At 46.1% G+C, this 19,864-nt stretch overlaps 1 protein-coding gene across 1 annotated transcript in view; it reads right to left on the reverse strand.

The window, feature by feature from the left end:
• The window catches only part of LOC135561418 (potassium voltage-gated channel subfamily KQT member 1-like), a 132,280-nt gene that overhangs the window by 102,546 nt on the left and 9,870 nt on the right, over positions 1 to 19,864 (reverse strand). The window contains exon 4 of the mRNA XM_065003043.1: positions 18,168 to 18,229. Coding sequence (XP_064859115.1) covers positions 18,168 to 18,229 — 62 coding nt within the window. The remainder of the gene's footprint in view (positions 1 to 18,167; positions 18,230 to 19,864) is intronic.

The following is a 19,864-nucleotide window of genomic DNA, read 5'->3' on the forward strand; positions in this document are numbered from 1 at the left end:
GTGAGGTAGGGCGCCCCGGAGGGAGAGAGAATGTATTTAAGGTTTTTGCTCATGGGAGAGGGTAGCTGGCAGGCCCTGGGGGGGAGGTGGGAAGAAGGGTGGTGGTAGGGGTGGGGGTGACGGAGTGATGGAGGGATGGACACAAAGGGACGGAGGATTGGGAGAAGGGATAGAAAGGTGGGAGCTCCCCACCTGAGGCTGCAGATCTCTATTGGGGTCCTGTGCCCTATGTCAAGGTGCAGACTGAAGGAAGGAGGACTGAGCTCCAGACAGCTCAGGAGGCTACACAACAACCAGCCCTCTTACAACATCAGTCTTGTCCTTAGCCCTCAATGGTAAGTAAGTCAAGCATTCAGAGTCATTGACAGAATACACACCACGTCCAGGGCAGATAGTCTCTTCACCAAGCCTGTTGGGTAACTTGGTGGAGTTGTTCTCAGGGGGAGAATGTCCTGTCAGCTGTAAAAGTTTACTCTGTAGCAGGCAACTCCATAGAACAAACCACACAGTTTCCAATGGGGCTTTTGTGCTTGAATTACTAGCCTTCTGAGATGCCCCTTGACCTGTTGACGCTGTCTGTTTTGCCAGTGTGGACTGGTGGGAATGACCCCTGGGCAACAGTGACCTTTCACAGAGTTCATCTCACCACTCTGTCTCTGTGTGAACAGCCTAAAGCTCAATGAGTTCTACCACCATCTATGACACAACTGAATGAAACTGAAAGCTGATAAACTGATGCATGATGTATACATATATATTGGCATTGAACGACATAAACAGGGGAACTCCTCAATGGCAAAATGTGTGACCTAATAAGCAGCTGTATTCTGCAAGTAATGTAATTTATGGGACGTAATGGCTAGAGCCAGGAGTTTTTTCCTGACCACATGACCTGACCAGGGAAAAACTCCGGGCCCTTTGTGATATTATAATTTTTTTACTGACAGCTTGTTGGATATGTTGTCTCATGTCTAATAGCTCTAGACTGACAGCTTGTTGGATATGTTCTCTCATGTCTAATAGCTCTAGACTGACAGATTGTTGGATATGTTGTCTCATGTCTAATAGCTCTAGACTGACAGCTTGTTGGATATGTTGTCTCATGTCTAATAGCTCTAGACTGACAGCTTGTTGGATATGTTGTCTCATGTCTAATAGCTCTAGACTGACAGCTTGTTGGATATGTTCTCTCATGTCTAATATCTCTAGACTGACAGATTGTTGGATATGTTGTCTCATGTCTAATAGCTCTAGACTGACAGCTTGTTGGATATGTTGTCTCATGTCTAATAGCTCTAGACTGACAGCTTGTTGGATATGTTGTCTCATGTCTAATAGCTCTAGACTGACAGATTGTTGGATATGTTGTCTCATGTCTAATAGCTCTAGACTGACAGCTTGTTGGATATGTTCTCTCATGTCTAATAGCTCTAGACTGACAGCTTGTTGGATATGTTGTCTCATGTCTAATAGCTCTAGACTGACAGATTGTTGGATATGTTGTCTCATGTCTAATAGCTCTAGACTGACAGCTTGTTGGATATGTTCTCTCATGTCTAATAGCTCTAGACTGACAGCTTGTTGGATATGTTCTCTCATGTCTAATAGCTCTAGACTGACAGCTTGTTGGATATGTTGTCTCATGTCTAATAGCTCTAGACTGACAGATTGTTGGATATGTTGTCTCATGTCTAATAGCTCTAGACTGACAGCTTGTTGGATATGTTCTCTCATGTCTAATAGCTCTAGACTGACAGCTTGTTGGATATGTTGTCTCATGTCTAATAGCTCTAGACTGACAGCTTGTTGGATATGTTGTCTCATGTCTAATAGCTCTAGACTGACAGATTGTTGGATATGTTCTCTCATGTCTAATAGCTCTAGACTGACAGATTGTTGGATATGTTCTCTCATGTCTAATAGCTCTAGACTGACAGCTTGTTGGATATGTTCTCTCATGTCTAATAGCTCTAGACTGACAGATTGTTGGATATGTTCTCTCATGTCTAATAGCTCTAGACTGACAGCTTGTTGGATATGTTCTCTCATGTCTAATAGCTCTAGACTGACAGATTGTTGGATATGTTCTCTCATGTCTAATAGCTCTAGACTGACAGCTTGTTGGATATGTTGTCTCATGTCTAATAGCTCTAGACTGACAGATTGTTGGATATGTTGTCTCATGTCTAATAGCTCTAGACTGACAGCTTGTTGGATATGTTCTCTCATGTCTAATAGCTCTAGACTGACAGCTTGTTGGATATGTTCTCTCATGTCTAATAGCTCTAGACTGACAGCTTGTTGGATATGTTGTCTCATGTCTAATAGCTCTAGACTGACAGATTGTTGGATATGTTGTCTCATGTCTAATATCTCTAGACTGACAGATTGTTGGATATGTTGTCTCATGTCTAATAGCTCTAGACTGACAGCTTGTTGGATATGTTGTCTCATGTCTAATAGCTCTAGACTGACAGCTTGTTGGATATGTTGTCTCATGTCTAATAGCTCTAGACTGACAGCTTGTTGGATATGTTGTCTCATGTCTAATAGCTCTAGACTGACAGATTGTTGGATATGTTGTCTCATGTCTAATAGCTCTAGACTGACAGCTTGTTGGATATGTTGTCTCATGTCTAATAGCTCTAGACTGACAGCTTGTTGGATATGTTGTCTCATGTCTAATAGCTCTAGACTGACAGATTGTTGGATATGTTGTCTCATGTCTAATAGCTCTAGACTGACAGCTTGTTGGATATGTTGTCTCATGTCTAATAGCTCTAGACTGACAGATTGTTGGATATGTTGTCTCATGTCTAATAGCTCTAGACTGACAGCTTGTTGGATATGTTGTCTCATGTCTAATAGCTCTAGACTGACAGCTTGTTGGATATGTTCTCTCATGTCTAATAGCTCTAGATTGACAGATTGTTGGATATGTTCTCTCATGTCTAATAGCTCTAGACTGACAGCTTGTTGGATATGTTGTCTCATGTCTAATAGCTCTAGACTGACAGCTTGTTGGATATGTTGTCTCATGTCTAATATCTCTAGACTGACAGCTTGTTGGATATGTTGTCTCATGTCTAATAGCTCTAGACTGACAGCTTGTTGGATATGTTGTCTCATGTCTAATAGCTCTAGACTGACAGATTGTTGGATATGTTCTCTCATGTCTAATAGCTCTAGACTGACAGCTTGTTGGATATGTTGTCTCATGTCTAATAGCTCTAGACTGACAGCTTGTTGGATATGTTGTCTCATGTCTAATAGCTCTAGACTGACAGATTGTTGGATATGTTCTCTCATGTCTAATAGCTCTAGACTGACAGCTTGTTGGATATGTTGTCTCATGTCTAATAGCTCTAGACTGACAGATTGTTGGATATGTTGTCTCATGTCTAATAGCTCTAGACTGACAGCTTGTTGGATATGTTGTCTCATGTCTAATAGCTCTAGACTGACAGCTTGTTGGATATGTTGTCTCATGTCTAATAGCTCTAGACTGACAGCTTGTTGGATATGTTCTCTCATGTCTAATAGCTCTAGACTGACAGATTGTTGGATATGTTGTCTCATGTCTAATAGCTCTAGACTGACAGATTGTTGGATATGTTCTCTCATGTCTAATAGCTCTAGACTGACAGCTTGTTGGATATGTTGTCTCATGTCTAATAGCTCTAGACTGACAGATTGTTGGATATGTTGTCTCATGTCTAATAGCTCTAGACTGACAGCTTGTTGGATATGTTCTCTCATGTCTAATAGCTCTAGACTGACAGCTTGTGAAGACAGAGAGTGTGAAGCCCAGCTTCTTATCACCTTGACTTTGGGCCTGCCAGACCAGACCAGCCAGACCAGACCAGCCAGACCAGCCAGACCAGACCAGACCAGCCAGACCAGCCAGACCATTCAAAAGACCAGGACAATCAGACATAGCCTTTATTTTACAATAGAAAGTCAGTGTGTGCCTGATCGAAAGGGAGGGCCTCTGAATGCTGTTCCTGAAAGGACACACAAGCCCTGAAGCACCAGAGAAACCCGCACCACCACTTAACTCCTTCCAGGGAAAGCATTAGTCATTACCAAGAAACACGGTGCTACCATACAATGGAATAATACAAAGCTTGTAAAAGTGTTCTGTTTCCTGGAAACGGACACCATTAAAAGTGATGGGAAGAGACAAGAACAGGTAGGAGCTGGAACGAGAGGCACCACCGTTTAGCAGGATTTGAACAGATAGTTCAAATCACTCCATCATCTGAGGGCTAGGATGCATGCCAAATGGCACCCTATTCCCTAGACACTGAACTACTTTTGCCCCGGACCCATATGGCTCTGCACAAAAGTAGTGCACGATCTAGGGAATCGGATGCCATTTTGAGATGCAGCCTTAGTCTTCTGTGTTGCCATGCTGTAGTCAGCAGTGCTAGCTAGTGCCACTGACCTGTCAGCCATGTTCAACCGCTGAGGCATTGGTGCCTTGGTATGTTGGAAAAGTACCCATGGTACTTATAGGCTCAGTGAGTAAATGTTGTTGGTCCCTTAGTGTGCGTTGTGTAAGCTAAATGCATGTTTCACTCAACATGCTTTTTTATACACAAATGTGTATATACATGTGTATATACAGTGGGGAGAACAAGTATTTGATACACTTACAAAGCATGCAGAGGTCTGTAATTTGTATCATAGGTACACTTCAACTGTGAGAGACAGAATCTAAAACAAAAATCCTGAAAATCACATTGTATGATTTTAAGTAATTAATTTGCATTGTATTGTATATATATTGTATATATATATGTATATATATTTGATGGGTTCACTTAAGGCAAGCAAAAGACACAGTGCACACAAACGCACTAATACATGTGAGCGCACACACACACACACTCACACACAAAGACAGTTGTCTGTCCCATGTCGCAATGTGAGTGAACAATGACATTTACACACTGTGGTCTGTGTAATCATCTCCGCAGTACTTGGTTATTGCATTTGCATTTATCCCCCATGTATCAGACTGATTGAATGGGGCCCTACAGTGGGCTGGCACCAGGGGTCCCACAGTGGACTGGCACCAGGGACCCCACAGTGGACTGGCACCAGGGACCCCACAGTGGACTGGCACCAGGGACCCCACAGTGGGCTGGTACCAGGGGCCCCACAGTGGACTGGCACCAGGGACCCCACAGTGGACTGGCACCAGGGGTAACATACTGTAGATACTGAGTGTAGAAAACACTATGGGACTCATAAAGACATGCCTCTACTTCACTACACAGCATAGTGACTGACCCGCTCATTACCTTCTTAAATATGCTGCTGCTCACCCTGTCCTCTCCTGTGGGACTGCTGGACCTGTCTGTGTAGGAGACTAGATCTGCGTCCCAAATGGCACCCTATTCCCTATGGGCCCTGGTCAATAGTAGTGCACTATAAATGGAATAGGGTGCAGTTTAGGACGTAAGCTAAGAGTACAGGGGCAAAAAGAGCCAGCAAGGGGTTTAGACCCAGTCAATAAAATCAATGTGTAAAAATATAAAGGGGGGCCTGCCAAACTCGGGCAGTGTAGCGTGGGTATTTAAAGTTAGCGGGCTCCACAGCGGGTGGAACATACTGTAGATACAGACTGAGGAGAGAGGAGAGGAAAGAGAGACATGGGGGGAGAAACAGAAAGAGGAGAGAGAGAGAGAGAGTCATGTGGGAAGAAAAAAAGAAGGAGAGAGGAGAGAGACATGGGGGGAGACACAAAGAGAGGAGAGAGACATGGGAGGAGACACAGAGAGAGGAGAGAGGCATGGGGGGGAGACACAGAGAGAGGAGAGAGGCATGGGGAGAGGAGAGTGTCTCTGTGTCTCCTCCCATGCCTCGCCCCTCTCTCTGTGCCTCCCCATGTCTCTCCTCTGTGTCTCCCCATGTCTCTCTCCTCTCTGTGTCTCCCATGAGAGAGGAGAGAGGCATGGGGGAGACACAGAGAGAGGAGAGAGACATGGGAGGAGACACAGAGAGAGGAGAGAGGCATGGGGAGACACAGAGAGAGGAGAGAGGCATGGGGGAGACACAGAGAGAGGAGAGAGGCATGGGGGGAGACACAGAGAGAGGAGAGAGACATGGGAGGAGACACAGAGAGAGGAGAGAGGCATGGGGAGACACAGAGAGAGGAGAGAGGCATGGAAGGAGACACAGAGAGAGGAGAGAGGCATGGGGGGAGACACAGAGAGAGCAGAGAGACATGGGGGAGACACAGAGAGAGGAGAGAGACATGGGGGAGACACATAGAGAGGAGAGAGACATGGGGGAGGCACAGAGAGAGGGGAGAGGCATGGGAGGAGACACAGAGAGAGGAGAGAGGCATGGGGAGGAGACACAGAGAGAGGAGAGAGGCATGGGGGGAGACACAGAGAGAGGAGAGAGACATGGGGGAGACACAGAGAGAGGAGAGAGACATGGGAGGAGACACAGAGAGAGGAGAGAGGCATGGGGGAGACACAGAGAGAGGAGAGAGGCATGGGAGGAGACACAGAGAGAGGAGAGAGGCATGGGGGAGACACAGAGAGAGGAGAGAGACATGGGAGGAGACACAGAGAGAGGAGAGGGCATGGGGGAGACACAGAGAGAGGAGAGAGGCATGGGGGAGACACATAGAGAGGAGAGAGACATGGGGAGGCACAGAGAGAGGAGAGAGACATGGGGGGGCACAGAGAGAGGAGAGAGGCATGTGGGAGAAACAGAGAGAGGAGAGAGACATGGGTGAGGCACAGAGAGAGGAGAGAGGCATGGGGGAGACACAGAGAGAGGAGAGAGGCATGGGGGAGACAGAGAGAGGAGAGAGGCATGGGGGAGACACAGAGAGAGGAGAGAGGCATGGGGAGACAGAGAGAGGAGAGAGGCATGGGGGGAAGAAACAGAGAGAGCAGAGAGACATGGGGGGCACAGAGAGAGGAGAGAGACATGGGGGAGAAACAGAGAGAGGAGAGAGACATTGGGGGAGAAACAGAGAGAGGAGAGAGGCATTGGGGGAGAAACAGAGAATCTAATCTGACATGAGCCAGAGACAGCTAGTAGCTCAGAGAGATGATTTAAATGCTGTGAAGTAAGATTGCAGACCTGTAATCCTCTGGGTTTGGTGGAGATTACCAGGGACTGGTTGGCTGGCTGTGAGACAAACATAGATTCAGACAGTATTTATTTTCTTTCAAATGTTTTAGCTGAGCTTCATTGAGCGTGCCCATCGCAATGGGACCAATGAATCCCACAAGATCGAACCCTGTGGAGCTACAGTGTAGCACTCAGGGCGGGGTAAATCAGATGCTCAAAGTCTTTGAACAAAAACAAATACTATTTGAACCCAGGTATGCTAGGCTAACTGACTGTCTGTCTGTGAGAATGTGGTAGACGCAGCACATAGGATCCAGGCTGAAATTAGAGCGTGGCGCTGAGAGAGAGGGAGGCAGAGAACGTCTGGAAGCCGCCTCAGACTGCATCCACAGCACACTGCCCAGCTGTGATTTACTGGGACTGGGCTACAGTAGTGAGGCAGACACAGCACACCAGTCTGTTAAAACTATGAGTGAGTGTGTCATTGTTAACTCAGACACAGACAGAGGACCAGTGTGTGTGTGTGTGTGTGTGTGAGTCAGTGTGAAACGGCTAAGAATATGAGATATCTCGATCCTCTCAATGCTGCATGGTGGGATCTCACTGAATCAGCATTTCCACACATCTGAATTGTCTGGAGCCTTCAGACAATTGGAGTTTGGAACATAAAGAACCTTGGCGTAACAGGATTCAGTGAACTAGATAACCTTTGATTCAGAAGAAAGGAGCTGTGGCTCTTTCTGAACGCTGCCCAGTCTAGTCTAGACATGCCCTGAAGCCTCTGAGGGGTTTGTCATGTCTGCAGCGCTAGCTAGGGCTGCGTCCCCAATGTCACCCTATTCCCTATATATATTGCACTCATTTTGATCAGGGCTTTGACCAAAAGTAGTGCACTATGTAGGGAATCAGGTGCCATTGGGGACGCACGCTACGTCTAGCTCAGCTCAGTACAGTCGAGTGTCTTGCCTGCCTGCCGTGGCGGTGGATGTTTCCTTGCCAAGTTTCCTCTCTTTGTTTGGTCCACTCTGGTCAGTCTGGGTGCTTGGCCCGGCCGCACTGCAGCCAAACACACATATATCAACAACACTACAGGCTGTAACTACAGGCAACTCTTAGGGCAGCTCTGTCTGTCTGTTGCCAGGACCTGTGGCCTGGGTGAGTGATAGAGGAGAAGGACAGGAGAGATAGGGAGAAACAGAGGGAGGTAGAGGGGAGAGAGGGAGAAACAGAGGGAGGTAGAGGGGAGAGAGGTAGAAACAGAGGGAGGTAGAGGAGAGAGAGGGAGAAACAGAGGGAGGTAGAGGGGAGAAAGGGAGAAACAGAGGGAGGTAGAGGGGAGAGAGGGAGAAACAGAGGGAGGTAGAGGGGAGAGGGAGAAACAGAGGGAGGTAGAGGGGAGAGAGGGAGAAACAGAGGGAGGTAGAGGGGAGAGAGGGAGAAACAGAGGGAGGTAGAGGGGAGAGAGGGAGAAACAGAGGGAGGTAGAGGGGAGAGGGAGAAACAGAGGGAGGTAGAGGGGAGAGAGGGAGAAACAGAGGGAGGTAGAGGAGAGAGAGGGAGAAACAGAGGGATGTAGAGGGGAGAGAGGGAGAAACAGAGGGAGGTAGAGGAGAGAGAGAGGGAGAAACAGAGGGAGGTAGAGGAGAGAGAGGGAGAAACAGAGGGAGGTAGAGGAGAGAGAGGGAGAAGCAGAGGGAGGTAGAGGAGAGAGAGGGAGAAACAGAGGGAGGTAGAGGAGAGAGAGGGAGAAGCAGAAAGAGGGAGGGCGATGGAAAGGGGGAAAGAGGGAGAGAGAGGGGGAGAGAGGAAGATCTCTGACAGAGGACTGAACTCTTCCCACAACCTGCCAGGGAAGACCATGGTGACCGCTGCCCATTGAGGTGGTACAGGGCTGCCAGGGGAGAAGTCATAGGCATACCACACTCTCAAGAGCTCTTAGTACTTAAACAGTCTGCTGGGTCCTGAACCAGGGAAAGTGCACTTTCACCATTCATATGGGCTACGTGGTTTCCTCAACATAAGGTCTGGACACAGAATCATAGAATTACGTATGAACTCTCTGTGAATCTAGCAGGGGGACAAGTAGGAAAATGATTCTCAAACACGAAGGAGAAGAGGAAAGAATAGCGTGGCTGAACAGAATACCATTATAAAGCCATCATCTTTCTGCTTATTAACATTTTGATGACACAGACCTATAGTTCCACAGTCACTTAGGAAGTATTCTCTAGCCCTCCTCTCAGTCTATAAATTGTCTTGTCATATTGTAGCACTGGGATTAGACTCTTTGAAAGCCACTGCGAGCCCTGAGGCCAAAACGTGATGAGAGAACACCTCCACTACAGACCGACTGAAGAACCTGTCTCTGTTGAGTTATGGGTCTGTAGTCAGTCTGCCCTTCCCTTCAATCTCTTGATGTTGAGATAACGAGCTTGTTCTTGTTTGGTGGGTAGAGCAACCGGCGAGAGAGAAGGGACGTGTTGTGGACGTGCCCTGAGGTTAGACTAGAGGGTCGGATGGACTACAGCAGTGTGCCTGTGTGTTTACCAGGCCAGCCCTGTCTCTGGCTGTAGTGCTGGGACGACCAGTCTAAACAGAGTACCGTTAGGCCCTGGCTGTTTGGAGATGGGATGGAGGGCTAAATGACTTACAGATGGACTTCTCATACACACAGCATGGGTCCCAAATGGCACCCTATTTCATATAGTGCACTACTTTTGACTAGAGCCCTATGGCCCCTGGCCAAATGTAGTACACTCTAAAGGGAATAGGCTACCATTTGGGACACAGCCACAAACAGCAGAGCATATAGGGACCATGGCGTGTTGAGGGGCTGTATTCAGCCTTGGTGGAATTTACAGCAGACAGCATACTAATTGAGATATCATTACAAGGGGAGAACATTCCTCTGTGTATACGCCTACTGCTAATATGTAGGATATATTTGTTATACTTGCACTAATAAATTGTACACAGCAGCCAACCGCAAATCCTGATTTATGGTCCATATACTTTGAGTAAGGCCAATAATGATGTTGGGTACAGAGACATGTATGGACATGTCTGGAGGGTGTGTTAGACCAGGGATGCTGCTGCTGCTTTCAACACTGCAGACTTTTGATGTCTATACCTTCAAAGCATCCTCTATGAGGGCTTTTGACTAACCCTGACCAAACACATCTGATTACGCTCGGAAATGGGATAAACGTGAAAAAGGACTAAACAGTGTTTAGTTGTTGGTCTTCGATGGAGCTTGTTGTTTCTGTGTTTGTCAGGGATGCTGTCTGACAGAAAGATAACAGACTGTCACGTCTTGCAATCTGTCTTCATCCCCATTCCGTCTGGAGAATTCAACCCAATGCTGTGCTGCCTCTTCCTTTCCAAAGGAGTTGGAGAAAGCCAGAGAGAGCCTTTAGGCTGGATGTGTTGTCCCTGTCTGTGTTCCATAAATCACTGTCTGTCGGAGTACAGGGCTCAGGCATTAACACAGTATAACTCACCATCACACCCACCACTCAAACACTTCACAACTTTCACCCCCACTAAGATTAATGCTCCCAATGTGTGTGTGTGTGTGTGTGTGTGTGTGTGTGTGTGTGTGTGTGTGTGTGTGTGTGTGTGTGTGTGTGTGTGTGTGTGTGTGTGTGTGTGTGTGTGTGTGTGTGTGTGTGTGTGTGTGTGTGTGTGTGTGTGTGTGTGTGTGTGTGTGTGTGTGTGTGTGTTTGTGTGTCTGTACATGTGTGTGTGCGTGTGTGTGTGTGTGCGTGTGTGATTAATTCTTCCTGGACTGATGTGCTGGTAAAACTGGGACAAGGAAACTCTGAAGGCTCCACACACACATCTACATACAGCCAGTCAGAGAGCAGAGCAGTAGAGACACATCTACATACAGCCAGTCAGAGAGCAGAGCAGTAGAGACACATCTACATACAGCCAGTCAGAGAGCAGAGCAGTAGGAACACATCTACATACAGTCAGTCAGAGAGCAGAGCAGTAGAGACACATCTACATACAGCCAGTCAGAGAGCAGAGCAGTAGAGACACATCTACATACAGCCAGTCAGAGAGCAGAGCAGTAGAGACACATCTACATACAGCCAGTCAGAGAGCAGAGCAGTAGGAACACATCTACATACAGTCAGTCAGAGAGCAGAGCAGTAGAGACACATCTACATACAGCCAGTCAGAGAGCAGAGCAGTAGAGACACATCTACATACAGCCAGTCAGAGAGCAGAGCAGTAGGGACACATCTACATACAGCCAGTCAGAGAGCAGAGCAGTAGGGACACATCTACATACAGTCAGTCAGAGAGCAGAGCAGTAGAGACACATCTACATACAGCCAGTCAGAGAGCAGAGCAGTAGAGACACATCTACATACAGCCAGTCAGAGAGCAGAGCAGTAGAGACACATCTACATACAGCCAGTCAGAGAGCAGAGCAGTAGGGACACATCTACATACAGTCAGTCAGAGAGCAGAGCAGTAGAGAGACATCTACATACAGCCAGTCAGAGAGCAGAGCAGTAGAGACACATCTACATACAGCCAGTCAGAGAGCAGAGCAGTAGAGACACATCTACATACAGCCAGTCAGAGAGCAGAGCAGTAGAGAGACATCTACATACAGCCAGTCAGAGAGCAGAGCAGTAGAGACACATCTACATACAGCCAGTCAGAGAGCAGAGCAGTAGAGACACATCTACATACAGCCAGTCAGAGAGCAGAGCAGTAGGGACACATCTACATACAGCCAGTCAGAGAGCAGAGCAGTAGAGACACATCTACATACAGTCAGTCAGAGAGCAGAGCAGTAGGGACACATCTACATACAGCCAGTCAGAGAGCAGAGCAGTAGAGACACATCTACATACAGCCAGTCAGAGAGCAGAGCAGTAGAGACACATCTACATACAGTCAGTCAGAGAGCAGAGCAGTAGAGACACATCTACATACAGTCAGTCAGAGAGCAGAGCAGTAGAGACACATCTACATACAGTCAGTCAGAGAGCAGAGCAGTAGAGACACATCTACATACAGTCAGTCAGAGAGCAGAGCAGTAGAGACACATCTACATACAGTCAGTCAGAGAGCAGAGCAGTATAAATCATTTCACATTCCTTATATTAGGCAAACCAGACAGCACATGTTTTACTTGTATTTTGTTAGGGAGAGCAAGGTGCACACTCCAACACTCACACATCATTTACAAACCAAGCATGTGTGTTTAGTGAGTCCTCCAGGTCAGAGGCAGTAGGGATGACCAGGGGTGTTCTGTTGATAAGTATGTGAATTGGGCCATTTTCCTGTCCTGCTAAGCATTCAACATGTAACAAGTACTTTTAGGTGTCAAATAAAATGTACGGAGTAAAAAGTACATTATCTTCATTATGAATGTAGTGAAGTAAAAGTAGGACTAGGGCTGAGGGCTGAGGCTGAGGACTGAGGCTGAGGACTGAGGGCTAGGGCTGAGGGCTGAGGACTGAGGCTGAGGACTGAGGCTGAGGACTGAGGGCTAGGGCTGAGGGCTGAGGACTGAGGCTGAGAACTGAGGCTGAGGGCTAGGGCTGAGGACTGAGGCTGAGGACTGAGGCTGAGGACTGAGGGATAGGGCTGAGGGCTGAGGACTGAGGCTGAGGACTGAGGCTGAGGACTGAGGCTGAGGACTGAGGGCTGAGGACTGAGGCTGAGGACTGAGGCTGAGGACTGAGGCTGAGGACTGAGGCTGAGGACTGAGGGCTAGGACTGAGGGCTAGGGCTGAGGGCTGAGGACTGAGGCTGAGGACTGAGGGCTGAGGACTGAGGCTGAGGACTGAGGCTGAGGACTGAGGCTGAGGACTGAGGCTGAGGACTGAGGGCTAGGACTGAGGGCTAGGGCTGAGGGCTGAGGACTGAGGCTGAGGACTGAGGGCTAGGACTGAGGGCTAGGGCTGAGGGCTGAGGACTGAGGCTGAGGACTGAGGCTGAGGACTGAGGCTGAGGACTGAGAGCTAGGGCTGAGGCGGGTAGAGGGAGAGTAGATAAGGAAAAGTCAAACAATGAGATGGACCTGGCCAGGCTGCCTCTGGAGCAGCAGAGTGGAGAGAGGAGGAATGTGCCAAGGCACGGACAGACAGAGGGTGGGCCATTGGGTTCATCCACCTGCCTGCCGGGGGCACTGCACAAACCCGTCAAAACAAATGTTTCACATGACTACAACTATAATATGAGAGGACATACACACAGTCAAGCAAGTTGGCGCTCTGGGTATCATGCTTTTACTGCTATTTTTCAGTTCTGCTGTGTGGAATTGGTCACCATGGCAACTCTACTAGGAGTCATGCAAAACACTTTTCATATTGTACTCAGGGAGCATGCAGTGATTGGAGACACATTTGCTTTGGGGGCTTTGGGTTCCTCACAACAGGCTGCTGCTGCCTGCTGCTCTGAACAGCTGTTTCACCTGAATCAGTCTGCTAATTAGGAACCTTCGGTTTCACTTTACGTTTCTGTCAGATTGCTTTGCTGTGTGACACAGGATGTAAGAGGGACAGCGAGTGTGTTTTATAAATGTGGGTTTATGTTACCAATCAGGAGATTGTGATCACAACATGCACAGACAGCAAATGGGCCAGAACTCAATATGTGGTAGAGTGAGTCTCTCCTTTACCCTCCTGTAGGGTTAGTCTTTAGTTCAGGATCATTTCACTCTTGTCAATACCAGAGGTCTAGGAGAGCTGTGTCCTTTCACTCATGCATTATAGTAGACATGGAGCCATGAGCCAAAGTCACTGCCTATAGCAAAAACCATGATAGTATGGAAAAAAGTATTGAACTCCACACACACAAACACACACACATACACTTTCTCTCCCTTTCTCTCTCAGTTTAAAGAGAACCAGAGACCTCTGAATGACAGGCAGCTTAATGGCTCCCATTCCAGCCGTATTGTCATCCTGTGAGACTTCCCTGAGTGGAAAAACACCAGAATCGGATGATTCCCCACGTGAGTGAAAGGCTTCACACATGCTGATAGTCACAGCACTGCAGTGGCACCGCATCCGGCCCACAGGCTCCAGTCAGACCAACTAACGCTGGCACAACATGGTCCCTGGTGGGCAATGACTGGGCATTAGGCAGGCATCACGTGGTGGCACTGCCCTGCCTGGTCTCTGCCTAGTGGGACACGCCTGGTTACAGCACAGGTCTCCATAACACAGCTGCTGCCTATTGGCTGTGATCCACTGAGATCCAGAGGGCTCTGTGTGCGTGTGTGTGTGTGTGTGTGTGTGTGTGTGTGTGTGTGTGTGTGTGTGTGTGTGTGTGTGTGTGTGCGTGTGTGTGTGTGCGTGCGTGCTCTCTCCCTTCTAGCTGGTATTAGAAATGCCTTTTTAAAACCTCCATGTTCTCCTTTGGAATCATAAACACAAGTCACAACCCACTGTCGTCACAAGTCAACTTGTTGTTGTAGAGGACAGAGGGTATAGGGTCGTTGGCATGGAAACACTGACGAAACGTTAATCAACAGACAAATATGAAACACCTTGCGTGCCACGTACACACTGGCAAGCAGCAGATTACAACTAAGAGATTAGGAGTGTTTAACGTCTCGATGGACCGTAACCAGCCATAACATACTCTGTTGAAGAAAACCCACATGAGAAAATACTACAGTTTACAATAGAATACTGCAGTACGAACTGCGTTTTTTGGGGTATATGTACTTTACTTTACTATTTATATTTTTTTAAGTTTTCATTTTACTTCACTACATTCTTAAAGAAAATAATGTATCTTTTCCTGGGGCGGCAGGGTAGCCTAGTGGTTAGAGCGTTGGACTAGTAACAAATCTGTTGTTCTACTCCCTGAACAGGCAGTTAACCCACTGTTCCTAGGCCGTCATTGAAAATAAGAATTTGTTCTTAACTGACTTGCCTAGTAAAATAAAGGTAAAATATATTTTTTTTTTAAGAATTCCTCCATAAATGTTCCCTTAACCCCAAAAGTACTCGTTACATTTTAAATGCTTAGCAGGACATGAACATTTTCCAATTTACGCACTTATCAAGAGAACATCCCTAATAATCCCTACATGCTTCTGATCTGACAGACTCACTAAACACAAATTCTTAGTTTGTAAATTAAGTGTTGGAGTGAGCCTCTGGCTATCTGTAAATAAAAAAACAAGAAAATGGTGCTGTCTGGTTTGCTTAATACAAGTCATTTTAAATTATTTATACTTTTACTTTTGAGACTTAGCCACCGTGCTTCTACACCTGCATTGCTTGCTGTTTGGGGTTTTAGGCTGGGTTTCTGTACAGCACTTTGAGATATCAGCTGATGTACGAAGGGCTATATAAATACATTTGATTTGATTTGATTTGAATGTTGTAGCATACTGTAAAATACTACAGTAAATACTACAGTAGTATACCCCCCCCCCAAAAAAACACTGTAGTTAATACTACAGTAATGTCTGCAAAACCACTACAGTCTGCAAAAACACCTTTTTAACTATAGTAAATACTAAAGTATTTAATGTGCATATGCCCTGCCCATTCCCCTTCCCATATCACAATTTGTCTACCCATAAGTGAGAAGCCTAAAAGCCAAGTACAGAATATATTGTTCCCTACAGATTATAGATAAAATGCAGAAGTGCTGAACTATCTGCTCAGACCCCAGACCTACCAACAGGTTTTGGAAAATGTGCTATTTAAGAATTTCTCCAGTATGTTTCCTAAAGGAGAAATCCTCCACTTCTATGTCAAAGATAATAAAACAATATAGTAAACACTACATCAATGTCTGCAAAAACTCTACAGTAAATACTATACTATACTACTGTCCACAAATACACCACAGTATACTACAGTCCACAAAAACCCTACAGTAAATACTACAGTATACTACAATCTGCAAAACACAACATTAATTTATATAGTATATACTATAGTTTTCTTTGACTACAGTATTTATAAACACATCAAAAAAAGAAACGCACTCTCACTGTCAACTGCGTTTATTTTCAGCAAACTTAACATGTGTAAATATTTGTATGAACATAACAAGATTCAACAACTGAGACATAAACTGAACAAGTTCAACAGACATGTTGTCACGGCCGTCGTCGGAATGAGACCAAGGTGCAGCGTGGTTTCTTTTATTTGTTAAAATGTCGCCAACAAAACAAGAAATAACAAAAAATACAGTGACGCTTACAAATGCTATAGTGCCCCTAACAAAGACAACTTCCCACACTGAAAGGAGGGAAAATGGGCTACCTAAGTATGATTCCCAATCAGAGACAACGATAGACAGCTGTCCCTGATTGAGAACCAAAACATATAAACACAAAAAACATAGAAATCAGAACATAGAATGCCCACCCAAATCACACCCTGACCAAACCAAATAGAGACATAAAAAGGCTCTCTAAGGTCAGGGCGTGACACATGTGACTAACAGAAATGGAATAATGGGTCCCTGAACAAAGGGGGGGTCAAAATCACGAAAGTAACAGTCAGTATCTGGTGTGGCCACCAGCTGCATTAAGTACTGCAGTGCATCTCCTCCTCATGGACTGCACCAGATTTGCCAGTTATTGCTGTGAGATGTTACCCCACTATTCCACCAAGGAACCTGCAAGTTCCCGGACATTTCTGGGGGGAATGGCCCTAGCCCTCACCCTCCGATCCAACAGGTCCCAGATGTGCTGAATGAGATTGAGATCCGGGCTCTTCGCTGGCCATGGCAGAACACTGACATACCTGTCTTGCAGGGAATCACGCACAGAACAAGCAGTATGGCTGGTGGCATTGTCATGCTGGAGGGTCATGTCAGGATGTCAGGACCAAATGAGTGAGGAGGATGTCTTCCCTGTAACGCACAGCATTGAGATTGCCTGCAATGACAACAAGCTCAGTCCGATGATGCTGTGACACACCGCCCCAGACCCACCACTTCCAAATCGATTCCGCTCAAGAGTACAGGCCTCGGTGTAACGCTCATTCCTTCGACGATACATGCAAATCCGACCACAAAACCACGACTCGTCAGTGAAGAGCACTTTTTGCCAGTCCTGTCTGGTCCAGCGACGGTGGGTTTGTGCCCATAGGCGACGTTGTTGCCGGTGATGTCTGGTGAGGACCTGCCTTACAACAGGCCTACAAGCCCTGAGTCCAGCCTCTCTCAGCCTATTGCGGACAGTCTGAGCACTGATGGAGGGATTGTAAGTTCCTGGTGTAACTCTGGCAGTTGTTGTTGCCATCCTGTATCTGTTCTGCAGGTGTGATGTTTGGATGTGCCGATCCTGTGCAGGTGTTGTTACACTTGGTCTTCTACTGCGAGGATGATCAGCTGTCCATCCTGTTTCCCTGTAGCGCAGTGTCTTAGGCATCTCATAGTACGGACATTGCCATTTATTGCCCTGACCACATCTCCAGTCCTCATGCGTCCTTGCAGCATGCCTAAGGCACGTTTGATGTTTTTCAGAGTCAGTAGAAAGGCCTCTTTAGTGTCCTAAGTTTTCATAACTGTGACCTTAATTGCCTACCATCTGTAAGCTGTTAGTGTCTTAACGACCGTTCCACAGGTGCATGTTCATTAATTGTTTATGGTTCATTGAACAAGCATGGGAAACAGTGTTTAAACCATTTACAATGAAGATCTGTGAAGTTATTTGGATTTTTACGAATTATCTTTGAAAGACAGTGTCCTGAAAAAGGGACGTTTTCTGAGTTTACTATAGTTAACTGCAAATACTACAGTATACCACAGTAAAGGGACTTAAATCCGCAAAACCACTACATTGAATTCTACAGTTTAATCTGCAAAAACACTTAGTATTTATTCATGTGGGAATCCATTATGCACGCACACACACAAGCACTCACGCACAAAGTTACCTCATGACACACACATGAACGCACACACACACACGCACATACACACACATACAAAGATCGCAAATCCACACACACACACGCACGCACGCACGCACACACACACACACACACACACACACACACACACACACACACACACACACACATACAAAGAACAGGGAGGAATAAACCTGTTTTTACCTTGTCCTCCAGGCGGACCAGTCTGGCTCCCACAGTGTAGTATTCTTTATCTACACCTTTCTCTGAAAAACAACACACACATTTCCCTTCATTCAAACACTGGCCTCGCTATTGTGGCGGTGGTACAATCTCAATCATCATTGGTGGGGGCAACACAAGGCATGCAAAAGATCCTGATCTATTCCTATAGGGTCAATAGCGAGACTTGCTGTAACTGAATTCTCTGAGGTCATTGCTGGTATCAGATGTCACAAGGCCTAGGGGAAGGTAGATAGCAGGAGTGGAGACTAAAGGGGGTCCGTTCAACCATTGTTTCTCAACTACAAGCCAATTTACATCTAACTGCCATGAGACAAGACCAATAACCTATTGTACCCAACAGCCCATGGTACTCATTCATTTGCCTAATTGAATCATCTTAAATTACCCCCTATTAGTCTGAGGCCCGCACCCAACCCTAACCCGCAAATATAGAAAATGCGCTATGGACTACAGTCAAAGATGGCAGAACAATTTTTTGAGAAGGGGTGCAGGATTGTTTTGGGGCCTGATATAGATATGTTTCTGCTTATAATTTTTGACATTTTGTTAGGCTATTTGTTAGTCAACTTGTCTTTAATTAGATACATGTAGCTTCTCTTCTGTCATTATGTTGCTTTAGAAGACTCAATAAACCCTTGCTCAACAGAACAATGTAATAGATCGATAAAATTAATGCTTCAATCTAGTTACATCTGTACATTTTTCTCTGTCATCTCTCACGGAGCAAATACATTTAGGGACTGGGGAGAAAATACAATGACGCAACAACAACAAAACAGGAAAGATTTTCAGTTTAAAATGTCCAGATGACATCAGTTTGACGGGTGATAAGGAAAAAGAAAGCTGTGAAAACAACTCAACCCCTAAATGTTTCTGAGAGGATTTCACTTCAGGTTCATTTTATGTGGTTGAAATACTATCGGCTTTTATGATGCTTGTATGATGAAGACAGCACCTCTACAGATGATATCTAGCTGAGCATTGCATTCTTTCAAGATGCAGAAATAAATAAATCACATTTCTCCACTGCTGTTCCCAAGTCCAAATTTAGCCTACATTTGGTGTATCATTTTACTGAAAGCAATGCTTAATTCTGCAGGAGATTATATAAAGGCTATGTGAGAGGTTACAGTCATTGTCCAGATTTCACTTTCCATTTAACCCATCTGAACAGGCTACAGTTCCCTTGACATCCCATAGGCCTATTTGAAGTCCCTTCTTGTGATTTTTTTCTGTCCCTCCCTTCTCTTTATTTTCAACTCTCCTTTCACAGCTTTTGTCTTATTGAATTAAACTTCTACAATTCCCTTTTTGCCTCCGTGAATTGACATTAACTTTTTCTGCCAGTTTCCAAAAGCATTACTTTTGACGGAAAGTTGGTGGTTGAAGATATCCCTCTAGTGGTGTGGGGACTGTGGGTGGTGTTATATCCTTCCTGTTTGGCCCTGTCCGGGGGTATCATCGGATGGGGCCACAGTGTCTCCTGACCCCTCCTGTCTCAGCCTCCAGTATTTATGCTGCAGTAGTTTATGTGTCGGGGGGCTAGGGTCAGTTTGTTATATCTGGAGTACTTCTCCTGTCTTATCCGGTGTCCTGTGGGAATTTAAGTATGCTCTCTCTAATTCTCTCTTTCTTTCTCTCTCTCTGAGGACCTG

Source organism: Oncorhynchus nerka, linkage group LG17, assembly GCF_034236695.1.
Source record: "Oncorhynchus nerka isolate Pitt River linkage group LG17, Oner_Uvic_2.0, whole genome shotgun sequence".
NCBI lineage: Eukaryota > Metazoa > Chordata > Actinopteri > Salmoniformes > Salmonidae > Oncorhynchus > Oncorhynchus nerka.